This window comes from Acomys minous (assembly GCF_964271855.1).
Source record: "Acomys minous genome assembly, chromosome: 14".
NCBI classification, from domain to species: Eukaryota; Metazoa; Chordata; class Mammalia; order Rodentia; family Muridae; genus Acomys; species Acomys minous.
This window is the reverse complement of record NC_140496.1, coordinates 33,818,803-33,841,252: the sequence shown is the minus strand read 5'-3', so window position 1 is coordinate 33,841,252 and position 22,450 is coordinate 33,818,803. Positions and strand designations below refer to the sequence as shown.

General features: G+C 43.3%; 1 protein-coding gene across 1 annotated transcript in view; it reads right to left on the bottom strand.

Annotated features, from left to right (window-relative positions):
* Positions 1–4,878, bottom strand: part of LOC311583058 (uncharacterized protein) — a gene marked incomplete at its 5' end in the record, with an annotated part of 149,935 nt that extends 145,057 nt beyond the window's left edge. Inside the window, 3 exons of the mRNA XM_084756407.1 lie at positions 1,417–2,286; positions 3,441–3,501; positions 4,813–4,878. Coding sequence (XP_084612533.1) covers positions 1,417–2,286; positions 3,441–3,501; positions 4,813–4,878 — 997 coding nt within the window. The remainder of the gene's footprint in view (positions 1–1,416; positions 2,287–3,440; positions 3,502–4,812) is intronic.
* Between the last annotated feature and the right edge of the window lie 17,572 nt (positions 4,879–22,450).

Sequence of the window (22,450 nt, the reverse complement as noted above, 5' to 3'; positions counted from 1 at the left end):
ATCATATTCATTGCACTTATCATGTTTCTTTCCTGTATGAATTCCTTCATGTTTTTGAAGATGCCTGTGACATGCAAAGGCTTTACCACATTGGTTACATTCATAGGGTTTCTCTCCACTGTGTGTTCTTTTATGTACTGAGTGACTACTGTGACATGCAAAGGGTTTACCGCATCGATAGGGCTTTTCTCCAATATGTATTCTTTTATGCCTTTGAAAATGACAGTGATATGCAAACTTTCTACCACATTGGATATTTTCATTGGGTTTCTCTCTGGTATGAGTTATTTTATGTATTTGGAAACTATTTTTTTTCACTACACAGAACTTGAATGTGAAATTAAATTAAACATACAAATGTACACTAAAGCTAATGGTAAAGCAATGTGGGAGCTTAAGGCAAGATTTAATCAAAATGGATTTAGAAAAAATTATGCAAAGATGTAATTTTAAATATAGATTATGCAAAAAGATGAAATTGCATCAATAACTTAAAGTAGTTTTCAAAGCCTGTACTACTGACAGACAGAAGCAGTGCAGAGCTAATGATGAACTCACTATTTACAGAAGGATGGCAACAACATTAACACCATGTGACCTTGCTGACTGCTGGACTGAAAGTTCTTGGCTAGAAGCAACAGAGAAAATGTACCACCAACATGTTACTTTAGAAAATGAAGGGTCACTTTAACAAGGTAATTACGCCAGGGGAATTAGGGCACTGAGACTGTAAACATGTGAGCTGTACAACACCAAATACCAACCAATCCATTTATAGTACTTAGTTATACAAGGTCAGCATGGTCTTTTTAATACAGTATTGTTGATAATAATTCAAACAGTCCTTACTATGCATGACTTAAAATATATAAAAAATATTTTTATTTTGATACAGGGTATTTGTTTATGAATTATAAAACCTATATACAATGAAAGACACACCTACACAGTCAAGTATCTTAATATGCTTTCTAAACACAATGACCTTATTCAGACTTTTCTGAATTGACCAGGTCAGTTTTCAATATGTATTTGGAGACTATTATGATGTGCAAAGTCCTTATCACATTGGTTCCATTCCCAGGATTTCTCTCCAGTGTGTTCTCTCATGCTTTTGAAAAATCACTGTGACATACAAAGGCTTTACCACATTGCTTCCATTCATAGGGTTTTTCTTCAGTGTGTGTTCTTTTTTTTTTTTTTCCGAGACAGGGTCTCTCTGTGTAGCCTTGGCTATCCTAGACTCACTTTGTAGACCAGGCTGGCTTCGAACTCACAGCGATCCGCCTGCCTCTGCCTCCCAAGTGCTGGGATTAAAGGCGTGCGCCACCACCGCCCGGCCCAGTGTGTTTTCTTTTATGTATTTGGAGATGACTATGCTGTGCAAAGGCTTTAGCACACTGCTTACATTAATAGGGTTTCTCTCCAGTATGTGTTCTTTCATGCCTTTGAAGAGTACTGTATTGTGCAAAGGCTTTACCACACTGCTTACATTCATAAGGTTTCTCTCCACTGTGTATTCTTTTATGTGTTTGGAGATTACAGTGATATGTAAAGGCTTTACCACATTGGTTACATTCATAGAGTTTTTCTCCAGTGTGTGTTTTTTTATGTATTTGGAGATTACTGTGCTGTGCAAAGGCTTTACCACACTGCTTACATTCATAGGGTTTCTCTCCAGTATGTGTTCTTTCATGATTTTGAAGACGACTGTATTTTGCAAAGGTTTTACCACACTGCTTACATTCATAAGGTTTCTCTCCACTGTGTGTTCTTTTATGTATTTGCAGAGTACCATAATGTGCAAAGGCTTTATCACATTGCTTACATTCATAGGGTTTCTCTCCAGTGTGTGTTCTTTTATGTATTTGGAGATTACAGTTCTGTGCAAAGGCTTTACCACATTGTCTACATTCATAGAGTTTTTCTCCAGTATGTGTTCTTTCATGACTTTGAAGATGACTGTGCTGTGCAAAAGTTTTACCACATTGCTTACATTCATAGGGTTTCTCTCCACTGTGTGTTCTTTTATGTTTTTGGAGATTACAGTGCTGTGCAAAGGCTTTACCACATTGCTTACATTCATAGGGTTTCTCTCCAGTGTGTGTTCTTTTATGCATTTGGAGATTATTGTGACATGTAAAGGCTTTATCACACTGGGTACATTCATAGAGTTTCTTTCCAGCATCAACTCTTTCAAATCTTTGAGGATGACTGTGATATGCAAAGGCTTTATCACATAGAGGATATTCAAAGGGTTTTTCTCCAATTTGATTTCTCTTGTTCCTGCAAAGATAATTGGCACATATGAAGATTTATCACATTCACTACACAGATGAATCTGTATGAATTAATTTTACAGTTTGATCTATTGATAAAGGAATCAGATCTTATCACTTTGTTTATATTTATGGTGCTCCCCTTCTTTGTGGGTTGTTTTGAGTCTTTGAAGGTAACTGTGACAGTAAGAGCATTTATTACATGGTTTACATTAGTAGCATCCTTATCCTAGAGGTTTTCATATACTTAAGAAAAACAAGAAGAACTCAGAGCTTTACCATACTGATTCCATTCATAAATTCCCTAAGGTGTGAGTCATACTACATTTGCAAGGTGAACCAGAACAAAAAGAATCTCCACATTCCTAGTACTCATAGGGATTTTCTGCAGCGTGAGTCTCTAGATGGTTCCAATGAAGTTGGAAAACCAGTGAACTGAAAACTTGTATCACATTCAGAAAGTCTACTCAAAAGTGGGGACTGCGACATATCTTCTGTTTGTTCTGGGACATAGAGAGAGATATACTGCTTCTTTCAATATCGCTTTGCTCACATGGCCTGTATCCATTGTGACATAAGATATAGCTATTAAAAGAAGAATAACCAGTGAAAGCGCTCCACATTGCAGTCACACACTTTGATGTTTGTTCCTCATAAACATGTGGTGAAGGGATTAAGGTTTCTCCACAACAACCTTATTGACTCTCACAAACGGTCCCCTCACTAAACTGCTTTACTATGGACTATTTGCTAATTAGAAAGTTTTGAACATACACTTATCACTTATCCCATAGTTATACCTTCTGTGCACATTGAGATACATGCTACATGTATCACACATTAAGGCACTAAGGGAGCCAGGAATGGTGGAAACACTTTTAATCCCAGCACTTGGGAGGCAGAGGCAGGCAGAGTGTTGTGAGTTCCAGGCTAGTTTGGTCTACAAAGTGAGTCTAGGACAGCCAAGGTTACCCAGAGAAACCCTCTCTCAAAAAAACAAAAAAACAAAACAAAACAAAAAAGACATTGAGGGACTAGGTTTTGTGAGAATATATTCATCCCAAATACATATAAAGCAGTGCTATCTTTCCTTTAAAATATGCAGGACATGTTAAAATTTCTTGGGAGGCATATTCATATCAGCTTGCACATGAGATTTACCTTTCATACCTTCTAGATCTTTGACAATGTTCTTCAATAGTGTGGTTTTCCCAATTGTATCCTAAAACATAGTACCAGAAAATATATGATATATCATTGGAAATTAGGTCAAACTTATAATATCTGCAGTGACTCTTAGAACCATGCCTGACTTAATCACCTCATCCCTCCTCATTTTCAATTCAAATTACAAAACAGCATCAATACTAAAGAAACAGTTGCCCTGTAGTTTAAAATTTGAAAATAAAAAATTTTTTGTCACAGTCTTACCTATAGTGGTGAGATTCCAATAGGTCTCCAGCATCACATCTTTGTAGAGATTCTTCTGGGAAGGATCCAGCAAAGCCCACTCTTCCCGAGTGAAGTTCACATGCACATCATCCAAGTTCACTGCACCCTAAAATGCATACATGTATATAACAGAAAGCATGATAATGACAACACTGGAAATGTATAATTCACAGACATAGAATTCATATATTTCTGGGCATCTTCCACTTATTTCCTGACACAGAAGCTCTAATGTACTCACCAAGTCACGTTAGGTGACTTAGGTCACCTAGGAAAGTGAATACAATTCTCCTCTATCATTTCTGAACTCTTTGAACAGGTATAGCCTTTCAACAGAAATGCCAATTAACACATAAGAAGAGATGGAGAGAGAGAGAGACAGAGAGACATAAAGACAGAGAGAGATGTGAGAAGCATCAACAGTACTGGGCCCACATCAGAGAAACTGCATGAACTATTACTGAAGAAAAAAAACAAAACAAAACAAAAGCAAAATGGACAAGCTGGTTGTACTGGCTCATCCCTTTAATAAGAGTACTCAGGAGGCAGAGGCAGATGCATCTCATTGAGTTAGATGACAGACTGGTCTATGCCATGAGTTCAGGGACACACAGAGGTAGTTATTAAGCCTTTACTCCTCTACAAAAATAAATGAATGAAACAGAAAAACCCCAGAGGACTTTACTGCAGTTCCTACAAAGATTTACACACTCACTCTAGTTCTGTATTCATCTTACAGAATCCGGACGGGACCAGCTTAAACTGTAACATTGGTAAGATCGTACAAACAGGAAATACATGTTACACATGGACAGATTTTTGGGAACCAGCCAAAGAAATTAATTCTCAGTACTATCATTCTTGTTTTCAGACTCTAACCATAAGGATGAGGGGCCTAGAGCATTTCTATGCCATCCCCATTCTGTTGGAAGCCTCCTACTGTAGAGTCCCCCTAGTTATAAGAAAAATGTTTCTTGGCCTAAACACTTAAGATAAAAATTGCTGCATTGTGAATACAGCCCTGAAGAGAAAGCTCACTTCCCTTCCCACGTGTTCCCTCCCTACTATAGCTTCTGCCTACATCCTGACCAAGCCTGGTACTCAAGGACAACTTCTCCATCTCGTTGGCAGGGCCAATCAGGTTCATGTTCCCAGGTCCAGAAGTCACTCCTATCCTGATTGATGGAAAATTCCCGGCTCAACCCCTGAGTCAAAATATGATTGGACAATGTTCTGGTTCCCTTTCCTCCAACTTTTTGTTTCCATCCTATAAAAATATTGTACAGTCTCTGTTCAAGGATGCAGTTCAGATCCCAATGTGGCCGCCTCCCTTTGCTTAGTAAATAAAGGTTTCATTTTCAGTGGCTCTATCTAAAATGAGTTTTCTTGGCTTCCACCACAAACACAACAAGATGAAAATATTAGCAATATAAATGTTGATTCCTTTTTTGTTTTGTTTTTTTTCCTTCTTCTTTTGGTTTTTTTCGAGACAGGTATTTTCTGTGTAGCCTTGACTGTCCTGTTCTTCCTTTTTAGACCAGGCTGGCCTCAAACTCACCTGCCTCTGCCTCCTTGAGGGCTGGGATTAAAGGTGTGCTCCACCACTCCTGGCTGCAAGGGTTGGTATTAAATGAGTAACAGGGGCAGGAGAGATGTCTCAGCAGTTCAGAGATCTTGATGATCTTGCAAATAATTAGCTTCAATGGCCAGTACTTACATGGCTGCTCACAACTACCCATTATTCCAAGTTCATGAGTTTGAGACCACCTACTGACTACTGTGAAGTCCAGGCACACATGGGGTGCACTGTAAACATATTTTGGTTTTGATCCCAAGTGTGGGATGAGAAACTGCCTTGTGTGAGGGTGTTTGGTGTTTGTCTATTAGAAAAAGAACTGCCTCATGCGGGGAAATGTTCTTTGCCATTTGAAAAACATCCTGTATGGACTATGGGAGACTAAATATAGTCCAAATACGAAAGATCAATCCCTTTTGCATTGCTTTATATTGCCTGGCTGCTCAGAGTTGCTCCTGCGTTGGGATGCTCTTCAACAGAAACGCTCCTTAGAACTCTGCCAGGTTTCCGCTGTTGTCACTGCAATCACATTTGCTGAACTTTGGGTTTGCTGTTTAAGGCACCAGCTGGAATCCTGATAACTAAGAGTGTAACCTCCCTCCAAGGAACTGAGTGTAAGAAGGTGACCTCCATAGTCCCTATTAGCCCTTTTCTCTCCTAATGTGAGTTGCTGTTTGAAAGGGTGAGAGAGGCATTAATGAGCCCCAAATAAAGTAGGATTTTTAAAAAATTATTTATTTATTATTATGAATACAGTGCTCTGCCCACAGGTACAGTTGCAGGTCAGAAGAGGGTATTATATCACATTACAGATGGTTGTGAGCCACCATGTGATTCCTGGAAATTGAACATGGGAAGTTATGAAGAGCAGGTGGTGCTCTTAAGCACTGAGCATCCCTAGAGCCCTAAAGCATGTTTTAAAAGGATCAAAGCCTACAGTGCATATTCATGCTTATAGGCAAAGACTCATATTCAGTCAAAAAATTCAAGATAAACACAACAGGTAGGAACAATGCCACACACCTGCAATCTAACAACTCAGAAGTCTCAGGGAGTATTAATGTCAGGAATACATGCCATCCTGAGAAAGAGAATATATACAATCTGCCATATTTCAATATCCAAGATGTGGATGAAGGTCACCACAACAGCATGTGCTTGACAAGTACAAGACCTTATGTTCCAGGCACATCAGCCACTAATATACATGAAAAGAAACCAAAAGCCAGCAAAGTTGGCCTACATCTAATCCCAGCACTCTGGAGACAGAGTCAGGCTGGAGGCCTGCCTGCTCTACATAACTACTTTCAAGGCAGCCAGATATATAGAGAAACTTTGTCTTCAAAAACAAAACTAACAAAACTAACATTAGAACAACAATCAGCTAGCAAAATAGCTTAGCACTGAAGAGCAAATGCATCTCCTGTGTTTTATGTCATTAAGGAATAGTCTACAATGGTGAGGGCTTGAGAAGGAAACTGACTGATCAGTTTCAACAACAACACAGTAGACACAAAGACAGGAAGTGGGGTGAGTACACAGACACTCAAGTCACACCCCCAATAAGGAATCTAGAGAGGGTCCTACTACAAAAACTTCCATAAGCTCCTCCCATAATCCACAAATCACAAACAAGTGTGCAAAGACATCATCCTTTCTGGGAGTGTTTGTGTTTTTATTCCATCTGACTCTTGTCACCTTGGGCTCATGGTCATCCCATGATGAAAATGCATTTAGTCAACTTCAATGATCTGAATTGTCTGCAACAGCCTGGACACTGTTCAAATGTCCAAAGTCTCTTCTGACTCTCTAGACAATCTCTTGATGGCCACATCTTGTCAATTCAGAAAACAAGCTACAACTTTCTATCTTCACTGGCATAGAATAGCCCTTCCCATTCCAAAGAGAGGAATGTGTGCTGAGTGAGGGAAGATAGGACCAAGGCAAGAAACCATGATAGAAGGCAAAAAACAAATCCTTTAGCTGTCTCACATACTCCCGGCTTTGGTCTCAAAGGGTTTAGATGTCCCTATCCCTGAAACTTCTCAGATTGGTTACTTCCACTCCCTACATGCATCTCTCCATGGCTGACTTCTCATAGCTCAGTTAACTCAACATCTTGTGGTCTCCAAATACAACCCAGGCTTTTTTATCCTTATGCCTTCAGGCAATGAACTCTCACAGTCTCCTCACTGGGGCTATGACTCTGGAAATAGAGAGCAGGAATAGTGCTAAACTGAAACCACAGAGGAAGAAGCCTCTTCCTTCCAGGAACAGTTTAGCATGGGTGGGTGGTCCTGTCAATCTGGCTTCTATCTTGGGATCGTTCATAGCTTGCTTGGACCACAGTTAAAGCAGGTTTTGTAGGAAGTTCCTTCCTGGGACTAGAAATAACATGGCCTACCCTTCCCTTAATTCAAGACTTAAGAGGATCAAGTGTCACCCTTAGGGCATCTTCTTAGGCTTCTAATCCAGAGCAAGGCCCTGCCCTGGAAGGGTGACAACCTCCTTGAAAGTTCTTGCCTTGGTTTCAGCATTGGACTGCATCTGATACTACCTACTGCTCTTCTTTCCCTACAAACCACAGACTTTGTATTTATTTCTACACCATTTGTTACTTTTTTACCTTGTGGTCCTTAATGAGCCACTAGTAAAACTCACCCAAAGAGTCAATATTCCATCTAGAAAATCAGCCCATTACTTTAAAATTCTGCCCTAATCAATTTCTCAGGGCAGGAGAAGATTAAGAAAAAATTTGGACCAAAATATCACACAAATGACTACTAGCTGCTTAATTATGAAGTCTATTTTCTATTGAAATCCTCTGGCCTGGACTTCCTCTGTCTGCATTACTCTCAACACTCCTGATCTTCCACATCCTAAAAGAGCAGCTGATTAAGCTCTGTATACACATTTCTATGCCTTTTGCCAGCTCAAGTCCTGATGTTTTCCATATTCCCCCAAAAGAGAATATCACAAAGTTCTGTCCAGCAGCAGCATCACTATTTGTGTACCACTTTTTTTTTTAAATAAGTTGCTACTCTGCTGCTGTGATTGAATCCTCTAACCAAAAGCAACTCAGGTAACAAATGGATTTTTTGATTGGTTCTGTCCAATCAGTCAATTATTTAGGGAGCTTAGGATACAAACTCAAAAAAATGAAATAAATAAATATAGACAAACAAGGCATCCTAGCTTTCTCTCTTGCTTGGCCACTGTCCCATGCTCAGCCAGCTCCCTTATCCAGCCCACGCCCACTTGCCTACGGACATTGCCATTCTCATTGGAAGAGCCTTGCCACATCACCTGTGTTGATGAATCAATACAATTGTTGACTGAGAGAGCAACCGGCCGTTCTGGTAAGGGCACGCCCTCAGCTGATGACTGTAGACACTGAAATGTTGAGAAATGAAGCTAATTAGGACACGTTGGACTCTCACGCCCAACTCGGGAAGGGGGGTCGCCGTGAGAGACCACGCGAGGCACAACACACTGATGCAAAAGCAAAGGTTTATTGTTATTGCTGACGCGTCAGGGTCCCTCAGCCCTCGGGAGGTGAAGGACCCCGAGTAGCTGTTACAGACTAGCTTTTAAGGGTAAAAACTGCAAAGCACGTGGGGTTCCTTATCAAGCTTAAACCATATGGACATTGGCAGTAAGAGACTTCTTGTGGGGACTTGGGTGTGGGTCCCTAGGGCGGTTAGTAGAAACCATATGGGACTTCTGATATAGGGAGCTCGCATGTAGCTATTCTGGGAATTAGGGTGGAACTCTGAGGCTAGTAGTAACGAGAACTGGGAGAAGCCTCTGGGCAGGGCAAGCAAGCATCTTACATTTTATAATTTTACAATTTCTCAGACACACAGCAATAATATATCAGAAAGTGTTTAAAACCTTCAAAAATATGTTAACCATAGCAATCAACATTGATTATTGCAAAAACTAGTAAACACAGAAGTGCCACGAAAAGAGCAAATTTTGAGGCTCTAAGATCAAGAAGAGAAAACTCTTTGTCTCACAGAAATTTTTCAAACCAACAAAAACTCAAGGAACTCATAACATAATATAGTAAATCTTCAGAAGACAAAGATAGGTGAAGGTGCAAAGGAACATTGATTCCCCAGATGCAATTGTGAGGCTTCCTCCCTCAGTTTGTTAACCTAGGCCAACTATGTTTCCTGAGTCTTACTGCTGAATAAGCTCACCTGAAGAGACCACATTAAGAGCAGTCAGACTCCATTTTGTGACAAGCAGCTACACTTCCTTGTTAGCACACAGACCTTTACCCTGGTCCTGGGAGAATTCCCTCGACAAGGTCAGGCTCACAAAGAACTACTGATCACGAATAATGTTCCTACTCTAGGAAAAGTGTTTGTGCCTTCAGTGCTGGGAAAAGTCTCTGTAGCAGGTCAGCTTGACCACAAACTATGTTTATGTTCAGCACACTCTGAGGCCTTGTTAATCCAGAGACATTCCCCAGCCCCCGCTCCCCAAGACCAACCCCAGGAACTGCATAGAGGAGAGAAGAGAGGTAGATCTGCAGTAGGGAGAACTGAGCAGGAAGTTTGCTTAAGGGAAATCCAGCGTTATTTGAACAACTAGCTAGAGGAACTAGTTGTTGAGATGTTGAGGAACGGAGGAAAAGGAAATACTCAGGCATAAGCGGTAGAAGCTGAAGGTCTTGAAGCCCAGGAGAACTTTTCTTCTGACTCTCTTTCTTTCTCCTTCTCTATCTCCTTTGCTGTCTGTCTGACTTCTCTCTCCTTGTATGGAGGTCCTGTAAGGAAATGAATACACCCCTTACAGAGATCCAGGAAAACACTATCAAACAGCTGGGGAAACCCAATAAACCCATTAAATAAAGCCAAGATACACTAACAACGCATTAATGAAGACACAGAACTGTTCAAAATCTGAAAATGGAAATAGAAACAATAAAGAGAGCTGAAAATGGGGGAATCCTGGAAATAAAAGTTTTAGGACTACAACAAGGAACTACAGTGACAGGATTCCCTCACAGATTGTATATGAATGGGAGAATCTTGGGAATTGATGATACAATACAAAAAAATTAATACATCATTAAAAAATAAAAAATGATAAAACCTAAATTTCCTGGCACAAAACATCCAGGGACTCTGGAATCTTATGAGAAGACCAAAACTATGACAAATTGGAATACAGGAAGGAGAAGAATACCACGTCAGAGGTCCAGAAATTATTTTCAACAAATCCATAAAAATTAAAATTTCATAATTTAAAGAAGATGTCTCTCAAGGTACAAAAACCATGCAAAATAACAAATAGATTGGTCCAGAAAAAAAGCCCCATTGCCACAGAATAATAAAAACACTAGACATGAGAAAGAATATGAAAAGCTGCAACAGAAAATAAAACACAACAACCAAGTAACATATACAGGCTGACTTATTAGAATTGCATCTGTCTCTCAATGCAGACTTTAAAAGCAGAAAGGCTTGGACACATGTGCTGCAGGCTTTGAGAAACTACAGATGAGGCTGGAGAGATGGCTCAGAGATTAAGAGCACAGGCTGCTCTTCCAAAGATCCTGAGTTCAATTCCCAGCAACCACATGGTGGCTCACAACCATCTATGATGAGATCTGGTGCCCTCTTCTGGCCTGCAAGTAGGATATTATATACATAATAAATAAATAAATAAATAAATAAAAAGAAACTACAGATGACAACCCGGATTACTATACAAGAAAAGTTTCAGTCACGATAAATGGATAAAATGAGATAATCTCTAATAAAGTCAAATTTTAACAATATTTATGTACAAATATAGCCTTACACAAGGTACTAGAAGGAAAAACCCAACTCAAGGAAGACACAAGACACAAATAACATTACATTAGCAAAACCAAAAGAATGGAAGGTGTACATACATGCCATACATGTGGGCCATGCACGTATATACACACGCTAACACACCACAACCACCACCACCACCACCACCAACAACAAAAACACCAGGAATTAATAATCACAGTTCACCGATATTTGTCAATATCAACGACCTCAACTTACCAATAAAAAGACACTGGCTGAGCTGGGCTTGGTGGCACACGCCTTTAATCCCAGCACTCGAGAGGCAGAGGCAGGTGGATCACTGTGAGTTCGAGGCCAGCCTGGACTACAAAGTGAATCCAGGACAGCCAACGCTACACAGAGAAACCCTGTCTCAAAAAAAAAAAAAGACACCGGCTACCAGAATGGATGCTAAAACAGAATCCATCCTTCTACTGCCTACAACAAATACAGTTCAACAGCAAGGATAGACATCGCCGCCAGGCGTGGTGGCGCACGCCTTTAATCCCAGCACTCGGGAGGCAGAGGCAGGTGGATCGCTGTGAGTTCGATGCCAGCCTGGTCTACAAAGTGAGTCCAGGATGGCCAAGGCTAAACAGAGAAATCCTGTCTCGAAAAACCAAAAAAAAAAAAAAAAAAAAAAAAAAGGATAGACATCGCCTCAAGGCAAAGGTCTGCAAAAAGAGACTCTGAGCAAATGGACCTAAGAATCAAGCTACTATAGCCAGTTTAATATCTAAAAAATATACTTCAAACAAAACTTCATCAAGAGATGGGGAAGGACACTACGTATTCATCAAAGAAAAGTCTACCACGATACCTTTTAAATTCTTAACATCTATATCCCAAAACCAGAGCACCCAACATTGTAAAAGAAAGTGCAGCTTAAATCACCATAACCTTCATGCACTAATAGTGGGACACTTCACTATCTCACTCTTAACAAGAAACCGGTCCTTTAGGAAACAAACAAACAAACAAACAAAACAGAGAACTACCACAGGTAACCAAAGTAAAAAGTCAAAACAACCAAACTGATATTTACAGAACATTCCACCCAATCACAAAAGAATATACCCCCGTCTCACAACTCATGCAACACTCTCCAAAATTAATTGTACTCAAACAGCGCAAGTCTCAACAGATACAAAGATGTTGTAGTGACCTTGCAAACTATCAGACCACCAAGTATTAAAGGGGCACACCATCACCAACAGACACAAGAGAAAGCGTAGAAACTCATGGAAACTGAACAACTCTCCACAGAATGAAATAAGGGTGAGGATAGCAGTGTGCAGGGTGTGGTGGTGCACGCCTGCAATTCCAGCACTCTGGGGGGCAGAGGCAGGAGGATTTCTGTGAGCTCCTGGCCAGCCTGGTCTACAAAGTGAGTCCAGGACAGCCAGGGCTGAACAGAGAAACTCTGTCTTGGAAACAGAAAAGAAAAAGAAAAAAGAAGAAATAAGTGTTAGTAAACAGGCAGCAATGGAGCCACCCCTAGAGGCACTGATGACCATGGGAAAACGGAAAATACAAAGCCGCCCAGGAAGCATGTCTTCTGAAACAAGCCACCACCAGCAGGCCGGATTCAGGTCCCCTTAGCGACATGGGCACCTTTTGTGCATGCGTGTGCACTTTCTGCACAAGAGCAAGGAAGACCTGTAAAGGGAAATCCTCCCATAGCCTCCACATGCACCTGTACGCCTGCACAGGAGCAGAAACTTTGTGCGCATGCTCTAAGTAGACTTGTAGAGGGAATTCCTCCCATTACCCCAAGCCATTTCCTGCTCTAGTCTGTCTCCAAAGACTGTCTCTGTATTCCCTTCCCATTAAAAAAAAAAAAAAAAAAAAAAAACTCTAGTAGGGACCTGCCACGTGGCGTGATTTCTTTTTCAGCATACAGCCCGGCTGCACACATGCTAATATAAAGACTATAGAACCAATGAAAATGGCTACTCAGTCTATGCAAACTAATAGAACACAATGAGCAGTCCCCACTCAGAGGCCACAGTCTGGTCCAAAGAGTGACTAGGACCACCCCAGGGAGGACACGCTACACCAACTCCCACTGCTCAGCTGCCTGCTCCTCCCGGTTGTGGGCAGTGACCCTGTGCTCACCATGTCTCGGCTTCGGAGCTAGCGGGAGCTCCCCTCACAGCACACAGCAGCTGCCCTCAGCACATCACAGGGAAGCAATAAAGCCCGTTCAGCTACAGAGTGGAACCTGCAGCAGGGGACCAAGAATAACTCCCCTCCTTTTCCTGCTGACAATTCTGCCTCAAGGCTCTGATTGGCTAGTGTGTCTTGAGTGACATGAGCAGAAGGGAACCAGCACAGTGCGCCCTGGCCCAGGCTTCCAGCCCAGGACCAGTCCTTTTCCGGATCTGCAGAGGTTTTCATTTCCATAGCGCTTGTGCCTGTCCTCCTATACTCAACCCCTTTGTCTTCTCATCCTGCCCCAGGGAGGACCAGCCACTCCAGCTCCTGCTGCTCAGCTGCCTGCTCCTCCCTAGGTGTGCAGTGACCACGCCTTCAATGCCTTGGGACCTTGGAGCTTGTCTCAGCTGCCCTCAAGGCCCTCAGCAGGCACTTGCCCTTCTTCCTCCTGGAAGCAAGGAAGATAACATGTATGGCCCATTACTCAGCTGCCATGGACTTATCTGTCGGCCCCACAACTGCCCACAATATTAACACTTAAAGAGAGAGTTTAGGAAATAAGATTTTTATTTTGTGGCTTCATGTAGGGTTCAGATAAACTGTAGCTACTTTTCACCAGGTACAAATTGGACAATACTGGGGGGTTGTGGGAAGCAAGAAACAGATTGTTTGTGTATGTGTGTGTGTGTGTGTGTGTGTGTGTGCAGATACATGTATGTATGTATGTATGTGTATATATATGTACGTATATATATGTGTGTATATATATATGTATATATATACACACATACATACACACACACACATGTATATATATCCTCCCCTTCACCCATTTACCCTTCCCCTTGACCTCAGGGAAGCACAGGCCTCGCATAGGTAATGTGTCCCGGCATACTAAGTTACTGTAGGACTAGGGACATCTTTTCCTAGTGAGGCTAAACAAGGCACCCCACTTAGAGGAAAGGGGTCCAAAGGCAGGCAATAGAATCAGTGACAGCCCCTGATCCAGTGGTTAGGGGTCCCTCAGGAAGCCTAAGGTGCACATATGTTACATATGTGTATGGGAGCTAGAACCATTCCATGAATGCTCTTTCTTTGCTGGTTCAGCCTCTTGAGCCCCTATGGGATTAGGACAGCTGGTTCTGTAGTTTTTCTTGCAATGTCATTGACCTCTCTGGCTCCTTTAATCCTCCCTCCCCCTCCTCTGAGGATTCCCTAAGCTTCACCTAATGTTTGGCTGCACTTCCACCCATCAGCTGCTGGAGGATGTGCTCTCAGAGCACAGTGATGCTGAGTTCCTGAAGACTCGGATGATGAGGCAGTATTCTGTTTTGGACAAAGAAATCTGTTTTTTGGGTTTTTTGTTTTTGTTTTTTTTCATGCCAATGATTAAGTCCTGAGTTCTTAGACTCTCAGTGTCTATGATTCACCCACATATGGCAATGAAATTTAATTAACCCCATGCTATATGCCCTCATTGTACACCCACATCTCCACTAGCATAGTAAAAACACTGTGAAAGGCCTATGCTGAAAAACAGACCTTGCTCAACACTGTTATGTTAAGCATCTTTCAAACTTGTTTGGCCATCAAGCTAAGGCACCACATATAGCAAAGGTGATCAAGTGTCCATTACAAATCATGAGGAAACTCCAGGTGGCACATGTGTTTCAATAAGACAATGAGGTCATGTAGTCCACCTTCTGCTGACCATTGAACCAATGGACAACACAAGAGGGTGTGTGGTCACACAGAAGTATTGTTTTCAAACAAAGAAAAAGTAACTAACAAAAGGTGAAAATGTATTATGATGTCTTCCTTAAACGATGGTGACTACTATAGTGAACTTAAAGCCAGTACAGAAGATTTTACACTGGAGATGAGCTATGTTGTGAACTGAATGTTGGTCTCCCCTCAAACCCAAACATGTTTCAGTGTTGAAATCCATGAGGAGGTAGTTTATTGGAGGTTAGTAGCTTGGGAGGGTCAAGCCCTTGTGAGTGACATTAGTGTCTTTAAGAAAGAGCCCAGAGCACTGATTTTCAGCCTACCTAATGCTGAGACCCTTTAATGCTTGTCTTTGTTGGAGGCTTGGTCTAATGCTGTGTATTCTAGTGCTAATTACTGGCCCCCAAGATGTGGTTCCTGCCTAAACAAGCACAGTCTCACATGGAACTTTGTTGTGTAAATCTTGCTGTAACTACTTTAAAGTTGATTGGTTAATAAAAAGTGCTGAAGCTGCTGACTTGGCAGAAGAGAGAGAGGAGTTTAAGTTCCTGGGTTTGGGTTGGGAGGCCATGAGGCAGGGAGAGGAGGAGAGGGAAGGAACAGAAGATGAACTAAGAACACATGGCCTGATGGAGCGGATGCAGCCCAGAAAGGATGAGTTATTGGCAAGTCACTTGTGTTGTGTAGCTGAGAGATAGCAAAATAACTGAGAGGGTGTCGCGAGCAGAGAGTTTACACTCAGAATCCGGAACAAAGGAGTCAGGCCAAGAGCAAGTGGTATGATTAACAAGAGAGGTTTATTAGCAATACAAAGGCAACTACAACAAAAGGGCGGCAGCTAAGGCTCCAAGGCCAAGCCACCAAATACCATTTCATTATACTCTTAAAACTATCTTAATTCTAATAGGAGTAGCATTTAGCATCTTATAATATCAATGTTCTGGGAGCTTATGCCATTAGGGTATACGACCTGATATCGTGAAGTTCTGCCAAACAGGTTCGCTGCTGCGACTTGAATCGGTTCTCGGGTTGTTATCTGACAGCATGTCTGTCTGCTCCGTCCGGGGGGGGGGGGGGGGAGCGCCCCGTTGGCTGGCAGCATTTCAAGTGATCATGGTGGCAGCGAGAGAGAGAGAGAGAGAGAGAGAGAGAGAGAGAGCTGACTGCTTCTTCTCAGGGTTTTTATACTTACTTTAACCTTACCCTCTCTAATTCACACATCTAGCTTTCTGCGGCACTCTTATCACTAACTTGCAGTCGTGGCTGCTCCTAGGTCAGAATTTACTACTAAGGTTTTATCTATCACTCACACATCTGGTCACACGTCAGCTTCTTGGACTGTCAGCTATTTTCTACGCTGGGCTTTGAAACAAGCCCTGACATTTCCTACACTGGGCTTTGAAACAAGCCCTGACATGTTTATTACAGAGGGTTGAAATCTGTCCAGGTCCAATGCTTTAAGCTTGTAAAATAAACCATAGTCTCCCTGTGCCGATTATTTTGGAAGCTTGTGGGGTGAGAAAACTGTTGTTTTATTAATTATTATTTTACAAATTAGAGACTCACAACCATAAATTTATTTTCATTGCTAATTCATAACTAATTTTGATACTCTTAAAAATCATAATGCAAATATCTGATATACAAGATATCTGATATGTGATCCCTGTGTAAGGCTTGTTAGACTCACAAAGGTTCAAAACCGAGACCACTCTTCCTTACATAATGGCTCCTCAGCACATGTGTCCCAGGAGAGGAATCCTCACTTAGATGCTTAAGAAGGAGAGGAAGACCTAGGTTCCTATGTGAGGGACGCAGAATCAACCTTATTCCAGAAAGCCCACACTGAGAACTTCTAGACAATCTGTGGTCCTCGGAACATGCCATGATGTATCTGTTCATACTTCACCCTATTTTCTTGCAGCACAGCAAGTGAGCGCAACAGGTAGAACTGGGGTCACTTGCACTAGGTGGCTTCACTGAGGTGGGTCCAGAACAACATTGCCCACTTTGTAGGGACCCAGGCTCTGTGACCATCTCTGGAGAGTCAGTAGGTGGTAGAGGTAGTGTTTGAAGACCAGCAAGAGATAGGCAGTGTAGACTGCTAGGAGGAGGCAGGATGGCTTGAAGTGTGTGGAGAGCTGACTTTGTAGGTGGAAGGTATTGGGGGAAGAACAAAAGGTCTGCCCGGGTGAGACACCACCTGAAGGGGTCCCACAGCCTGAGCCTCAGTCTGCACGTACACATGGGACACAGACAGCACAGATCCCCGTGCCCTCCCAACCCCCTCTTTTTTCCCAGAACTTAGAATGAGCATACAGGGTTGGAGGGAAAGGGTCTGTTCCGGGATCTGGGACAAGTTCTAGGAAGCCTGCCCACCCATGCTTCCGAATCCTTTGGGTTCTAGGGACACAGTGCAGAAGGGGTGCCAAGCATGGAGCTCCCAGCCACCTGCTCAGTTTACGTGAGCATGCACAGCTCTCAGAGCTTGCCCTGTGGTGACAGCTGGGCTTGGAGACCCTGCTTACAGAAAAACTAAAAGGGAAGTGTGACCAGGTTACAAAAACCAATCCTAGCGCTGACACAGTCACCTCTGGTGGCATCCTCACTGCATATCCCTTGTGATGGCATGATGTTAGAGCTCTCATAGGTGCTTACAGTGAGGTAAGGACTGTTTATTATTTCCACAGTAGAAAAGTGGAAACTGAGGCACTGAGGCATAGTCACTTACCCAAGGTGAGGGTAGGATTTGAATCCACTGAGGTGCCAGCCTGCACCTAGGCAGAGACTAGAGACAGGGGACTAGAGAAAGAAAGACACAACAAGCCTTGTGCTAAGTAGACCTATGACTTGTCTCAGCCCATGGGACAAATTGAACCAGGGTTCACATAAAAGAGGGAGTGGGGATTGAAAGTGGGGTATAGAGATGTGAGACATAATGTGTCAGATCTGGAAATTTCTAATCAAGACTCTCTTTAAGGCATATGAGTAAGAATATATTCTAATCCCACTCTCCCTAGGCCCCAGGCAAGAGTACAATGGCCTGAATAATTCCCTGTAAGAACTTCCTACTTCGCCGGGCTTGGTGGCGCACGCCTTTAATCCCAGCACTTGGGAGGCAGAGGCAGGCGGATCGCTGTGAGTTCGAGGCCAGCCTGGTCTACAAAGCGAGTCCAGGACAGCCAAGGCTACACAGAGAGACCCTGTCTCAAAAAAACCAAAAAAAAAAAAAAAAAGAAGAAGAAGAACTTCCTACTTCTCTGAGTAGCTCAACTTCCTTGATCCTCTGGGAGGTTCCCAGTAGGGACTTCCCTACTTCTTTCAAAGGAAATAGTCCAAGGATAGCCTAGAACACAAGCCCTCCTCTGGCAAAGCTCAGCAACTGGAAGGTCACAGCATGCAGCCTAAGCAAGGGATTTCTAACAGGACAGAAATTAGCATGGCTCCCTACAGGCCTATTGTCCTGAGGTAGGGGTGGGACAGTGAGAGTGAGCAGGGAAAGTGATGGTGTCTCAGCTGGAGGTGGAATTCAAGAGCTGGCTGGAGCCCCAGTGGATTGAAGGCCCAACACTCATTTTGGGCAAGTGACTATATTATTGGCTTTGTGGCTGTTTTGTATTGTTTTATAGGTTGTTGTTACTGATTTTTTCTTTTTTTATTTTATTTATTTATTTGTTTGTTTGTTTGTTTGTTGTTGTTGTTCCACATGCCCCGGAGGCCCCCCCCCTCCCTACCCCCACCCACTCCTGGCACAGGCTTTCTCTGCTAGCTTTTCTCCAACTCACTTCTAAGACCAGGCTGGCTTCAAACTCACAGAGATCCTCCTGCAACTGCCTCAGCCTCCTGAATGCTTGCTTTAAAGCTATATGCCACCATTGACCCTCAAAATATTTCTTTTCTTCTTTTTCTAAAAAGTTTTTCCCCTGGGACATGGTTTCTCCAGTATCCTGGAACTTGCTTTGTAGCCCAGGCCAGCCTGGAACTCACAGAGACCCTCACTCCTCTACCTCCCAAGTGCTGGGGTTGGAGGTGTGCTCCACCATGCCTGGCTTAAAACATCAGGTTTAAAGTGCATAGAAATAAGAACTGTTGGGGTGGTGGTGGCGCACGCCTTTAATCCCAGCACTCAAGAGGCAGAGGCAGGCAGATCTCTGTGAGTTCGAGGCCAGCCTCGTCTACAAAGTAAGTCCAGGACAGCCAAGGCAACACAGAGAAACTCTCCCTTGAGAAAAGAAAGTACTCAGGTCACTTAGACAGCTAGCTGGGGTATGTGAAAACTGAGCCAGCTTCTTTGGAATGTGACCACTGGTCTTAAGAGGGACTGGGAACACGGGTGCTCCACAAATGTCACAGCTCTTTGGTTCATTTTGTGGCCGGCATGATAAGGGATTCAGAAGGACACCTGTAATGTCTGTGACCCACTGGCCGTCAGGACAAGACAGCCTCTCCTCCAGTGCTCTCCCAGTTGTTGTGCTTGGGTTTCCCCAATGGAACATGTGACTCTGAGCATCAGCAAGCAGCTAAAAGCCCTTCCCAGAATGAGGAGTCTGAGACAGTCATATGAAGTGAGGAGACTAAGGCAACTTTACTTGTGAACTAGGAAGTTATAAACCCTGGGCAGTGAGGGTGAATGTATCTGATTCGCTAGAGCTCAGTGTGCCAGAATACAGTGATGCACTATACTGTGTCTTAGTAACATGGGCCTTTATCACAGGAAGGAAGGCAGTATTTAATTATCATGGGTGTTAGGAGATGGGGTTGGTGCCTAGATACAATTAAAGACCATTTGTTGGAGGCTCAGAGCTCAGCACAGGGTAGGGTACTTCCTTGAATTCCCTGTGCTTGATATCAGGAAAGGTCAGGCCTGTATTTCCTATGTGATGCTCCTTACAAAATTCTGAGGTCACCAGATCAGGTGGGGTGAGGGCCCCCACTGAGAAAGGGAGTCCATTCTTCATAGAGCCAGCTCGCAATCAGATATCCAGAGAAGACCAGACTTCAACCTTAACCTGCAGAGCCCTACAGCTCTGAGGTTACATTCTTACTAATCTGAGATCAGCATCACCTAACCCTAGGACAGGGTTGAAAGGCTGGAGTCAGTAAGGGCATCCAGGGACAGATGAGCCCTGATTCCCAACCTGTGCACTCCAGGAAGGAGAGTCCTTGAGCATCAGGTCTCTGCTTGGTTGCCTGCTTATTCTTTGGGACTCTGTTTACCATTGAAAGATGAAAATAAATCTATCATAAAGAATGGAGGGAGCTGGCCACTGGTCTGCTTCTGCCTGAAGCTCCCATGCAGGAAGAAGCAGGAGCCACCAGTGAGGAGAGAAAGCCAACTAAGAGCTGAAGACAAAGGCAAGAGACACAGCAATTGCTGGACTGTGGAAGCCAGGCCAGCCTCACTCAGGACACTCAGGACACTCAGGACACATTGAATTGGGCCTCCACTGCTCTTCAGAGATGTAGTATTTGTCTTGAGGTTTTTATCTGGAAGAGGCATTGTCCTCTGCCTTCACTTAGGTCCGGTCAAATAAGATGGTTGTGTGAAGCCTGGAGCCACAAATGGACTAAGAAATGGATTGACTATGATGTTGTTGTTGTCATCCTTCTATTCCTTCTTCTTCTTCTTCTTCTTCTCCTCCTCCTCCTCCTCCTCCTCCTCCTCTTCCCCCTCCTCCTCCTCCCCCTTCTCCTTCTGTTTTAAAAAGTTCCCACAGCATCTCCCACAAGGAAACTCACTATTCCACTATGTTCACTATTTGAGCCTTGGTTCCTCATATTTGGCTCAGGAAATAAAGTATCATTTTCTTTAAAGCATTATCTTCCTGGATTTTTGTCTGTTTGTTTATTTGAGACAGAATCTCACATTGTAAGCTGGTCTCAAAGGTGAAGCTGCCTGTGGATTCCTGACCCACCTCCTGACTCAGGGTTTCAGAGTTCTAATCTTACCCAGCATGTGCAGAGCCTCAGTCCTTCAGCTGCACTTCAGTGCACACAAACATGGTTCACACAGGTTTGCCTTTCCCTCCATTTTCCAGGCCTGAGGGCATGTGTGATCAAACTATGTGTCCTATACATGACATTCTTCTCTGGGCGCCCACACATGGGTCTGTCTCACTCACTGCAGAATCATAGTTTTGAAATTGGCTGTGCCTCCATCCCAGAGAGCATCAGATGAGGTCATATGATCAGATAAGAAGACACGCACTGTGGTTATTTCCCTCCCGATGCTCCTGTAGCAACCATTAGTCCCCAGGGGCGAGCAAGCCCTCTCTTAGTTACTTTACTTCTTTCCATCCTCTTAGCAAATCTAGCAAGTGTGTACAGCCTGCAGAACTTGTTAACCTTGGGCAGGCTGTTAGCTACTCTGAAGACGCACTGTAGACCAGGCTGGCCTTGAACTCCAGGATCTATCTGCCTCTACCTCCTGAGTGTAGTGATTAAAGGCATGTGGCAGCACAGCCAGGATTAAATCCACTTTTCTGTTTGTTTGTTTGTTTGTTTTGTTTTGTTTTTAGAGACAGGGTTTCTCTTTGTGTTAGCTCTGGCTGCCCTGGAACTCACTCTGTAGACCAGGCTGGCCTTGAACTCACATAGATCTGTCTGCCTCTGCCTTGCAAGCGCTGGGATTAAAGGCTTGTGCCACCACTGCTGAGCCCTTAAATCCATTTTCTACATATGTAGATTCATTATATCAGTTCTGTTCATGTAGAGAACCTTCACTAAAACAGCTGTGTTTTTGTTTTGGTGTGTGCTGGAGATATATAGACCTACCTATACATGTATCTACACACACACACACACACACACACACACACACACACACACACACACAAAATCTGTTTTTTGCTTTCCACAATCTCCCAGTATTGCCCAATGTGTACCAGGTGAAAAGTAGCTACCTGAACCCTGCATGAAGCCACAAAATAAAAATCTTGTTTCCTAAACTCTCTCTTTAAGTGTTAATACTGTGGGCAGTTGTGGGCCCGACGGATAAGTCCATGGCAGCTGAGTAATGGGCCATACATGTTATCTTCCTTGCTTCCAGGAGGAAGAAGGGCAAGTGCCTGCTGAGGGCCTTGAGGGCAGCTGAGACAAGCTCCATGGTCCCAAGGCATTGAAGGCGTGGTCACTGCACACCTAGGGAGGAGCAGGCAGCTGAGCAGCAGGAGCTGGAGTGGCTGGTCCTCCCTGGGGCAGGGTGAGAAGACAAAGGGGTTGAGTATAGGAGGACAGGCACAAGCGCTATGGAAATGAAAAGCTCTGCAGATCCGGAAAGGACTGGTCTTGGGCTCGAAGCCTGTGCCAGACCCACTGTGCGGCTTCCCTTCTGCTCATGTCACTCAAGACACACTAGCCAATCAGAGCCACGAGTCAGAACAGTCAGCAGGAAGAGGAGGGGAGTTATTCTTGGTCCCCTGCTG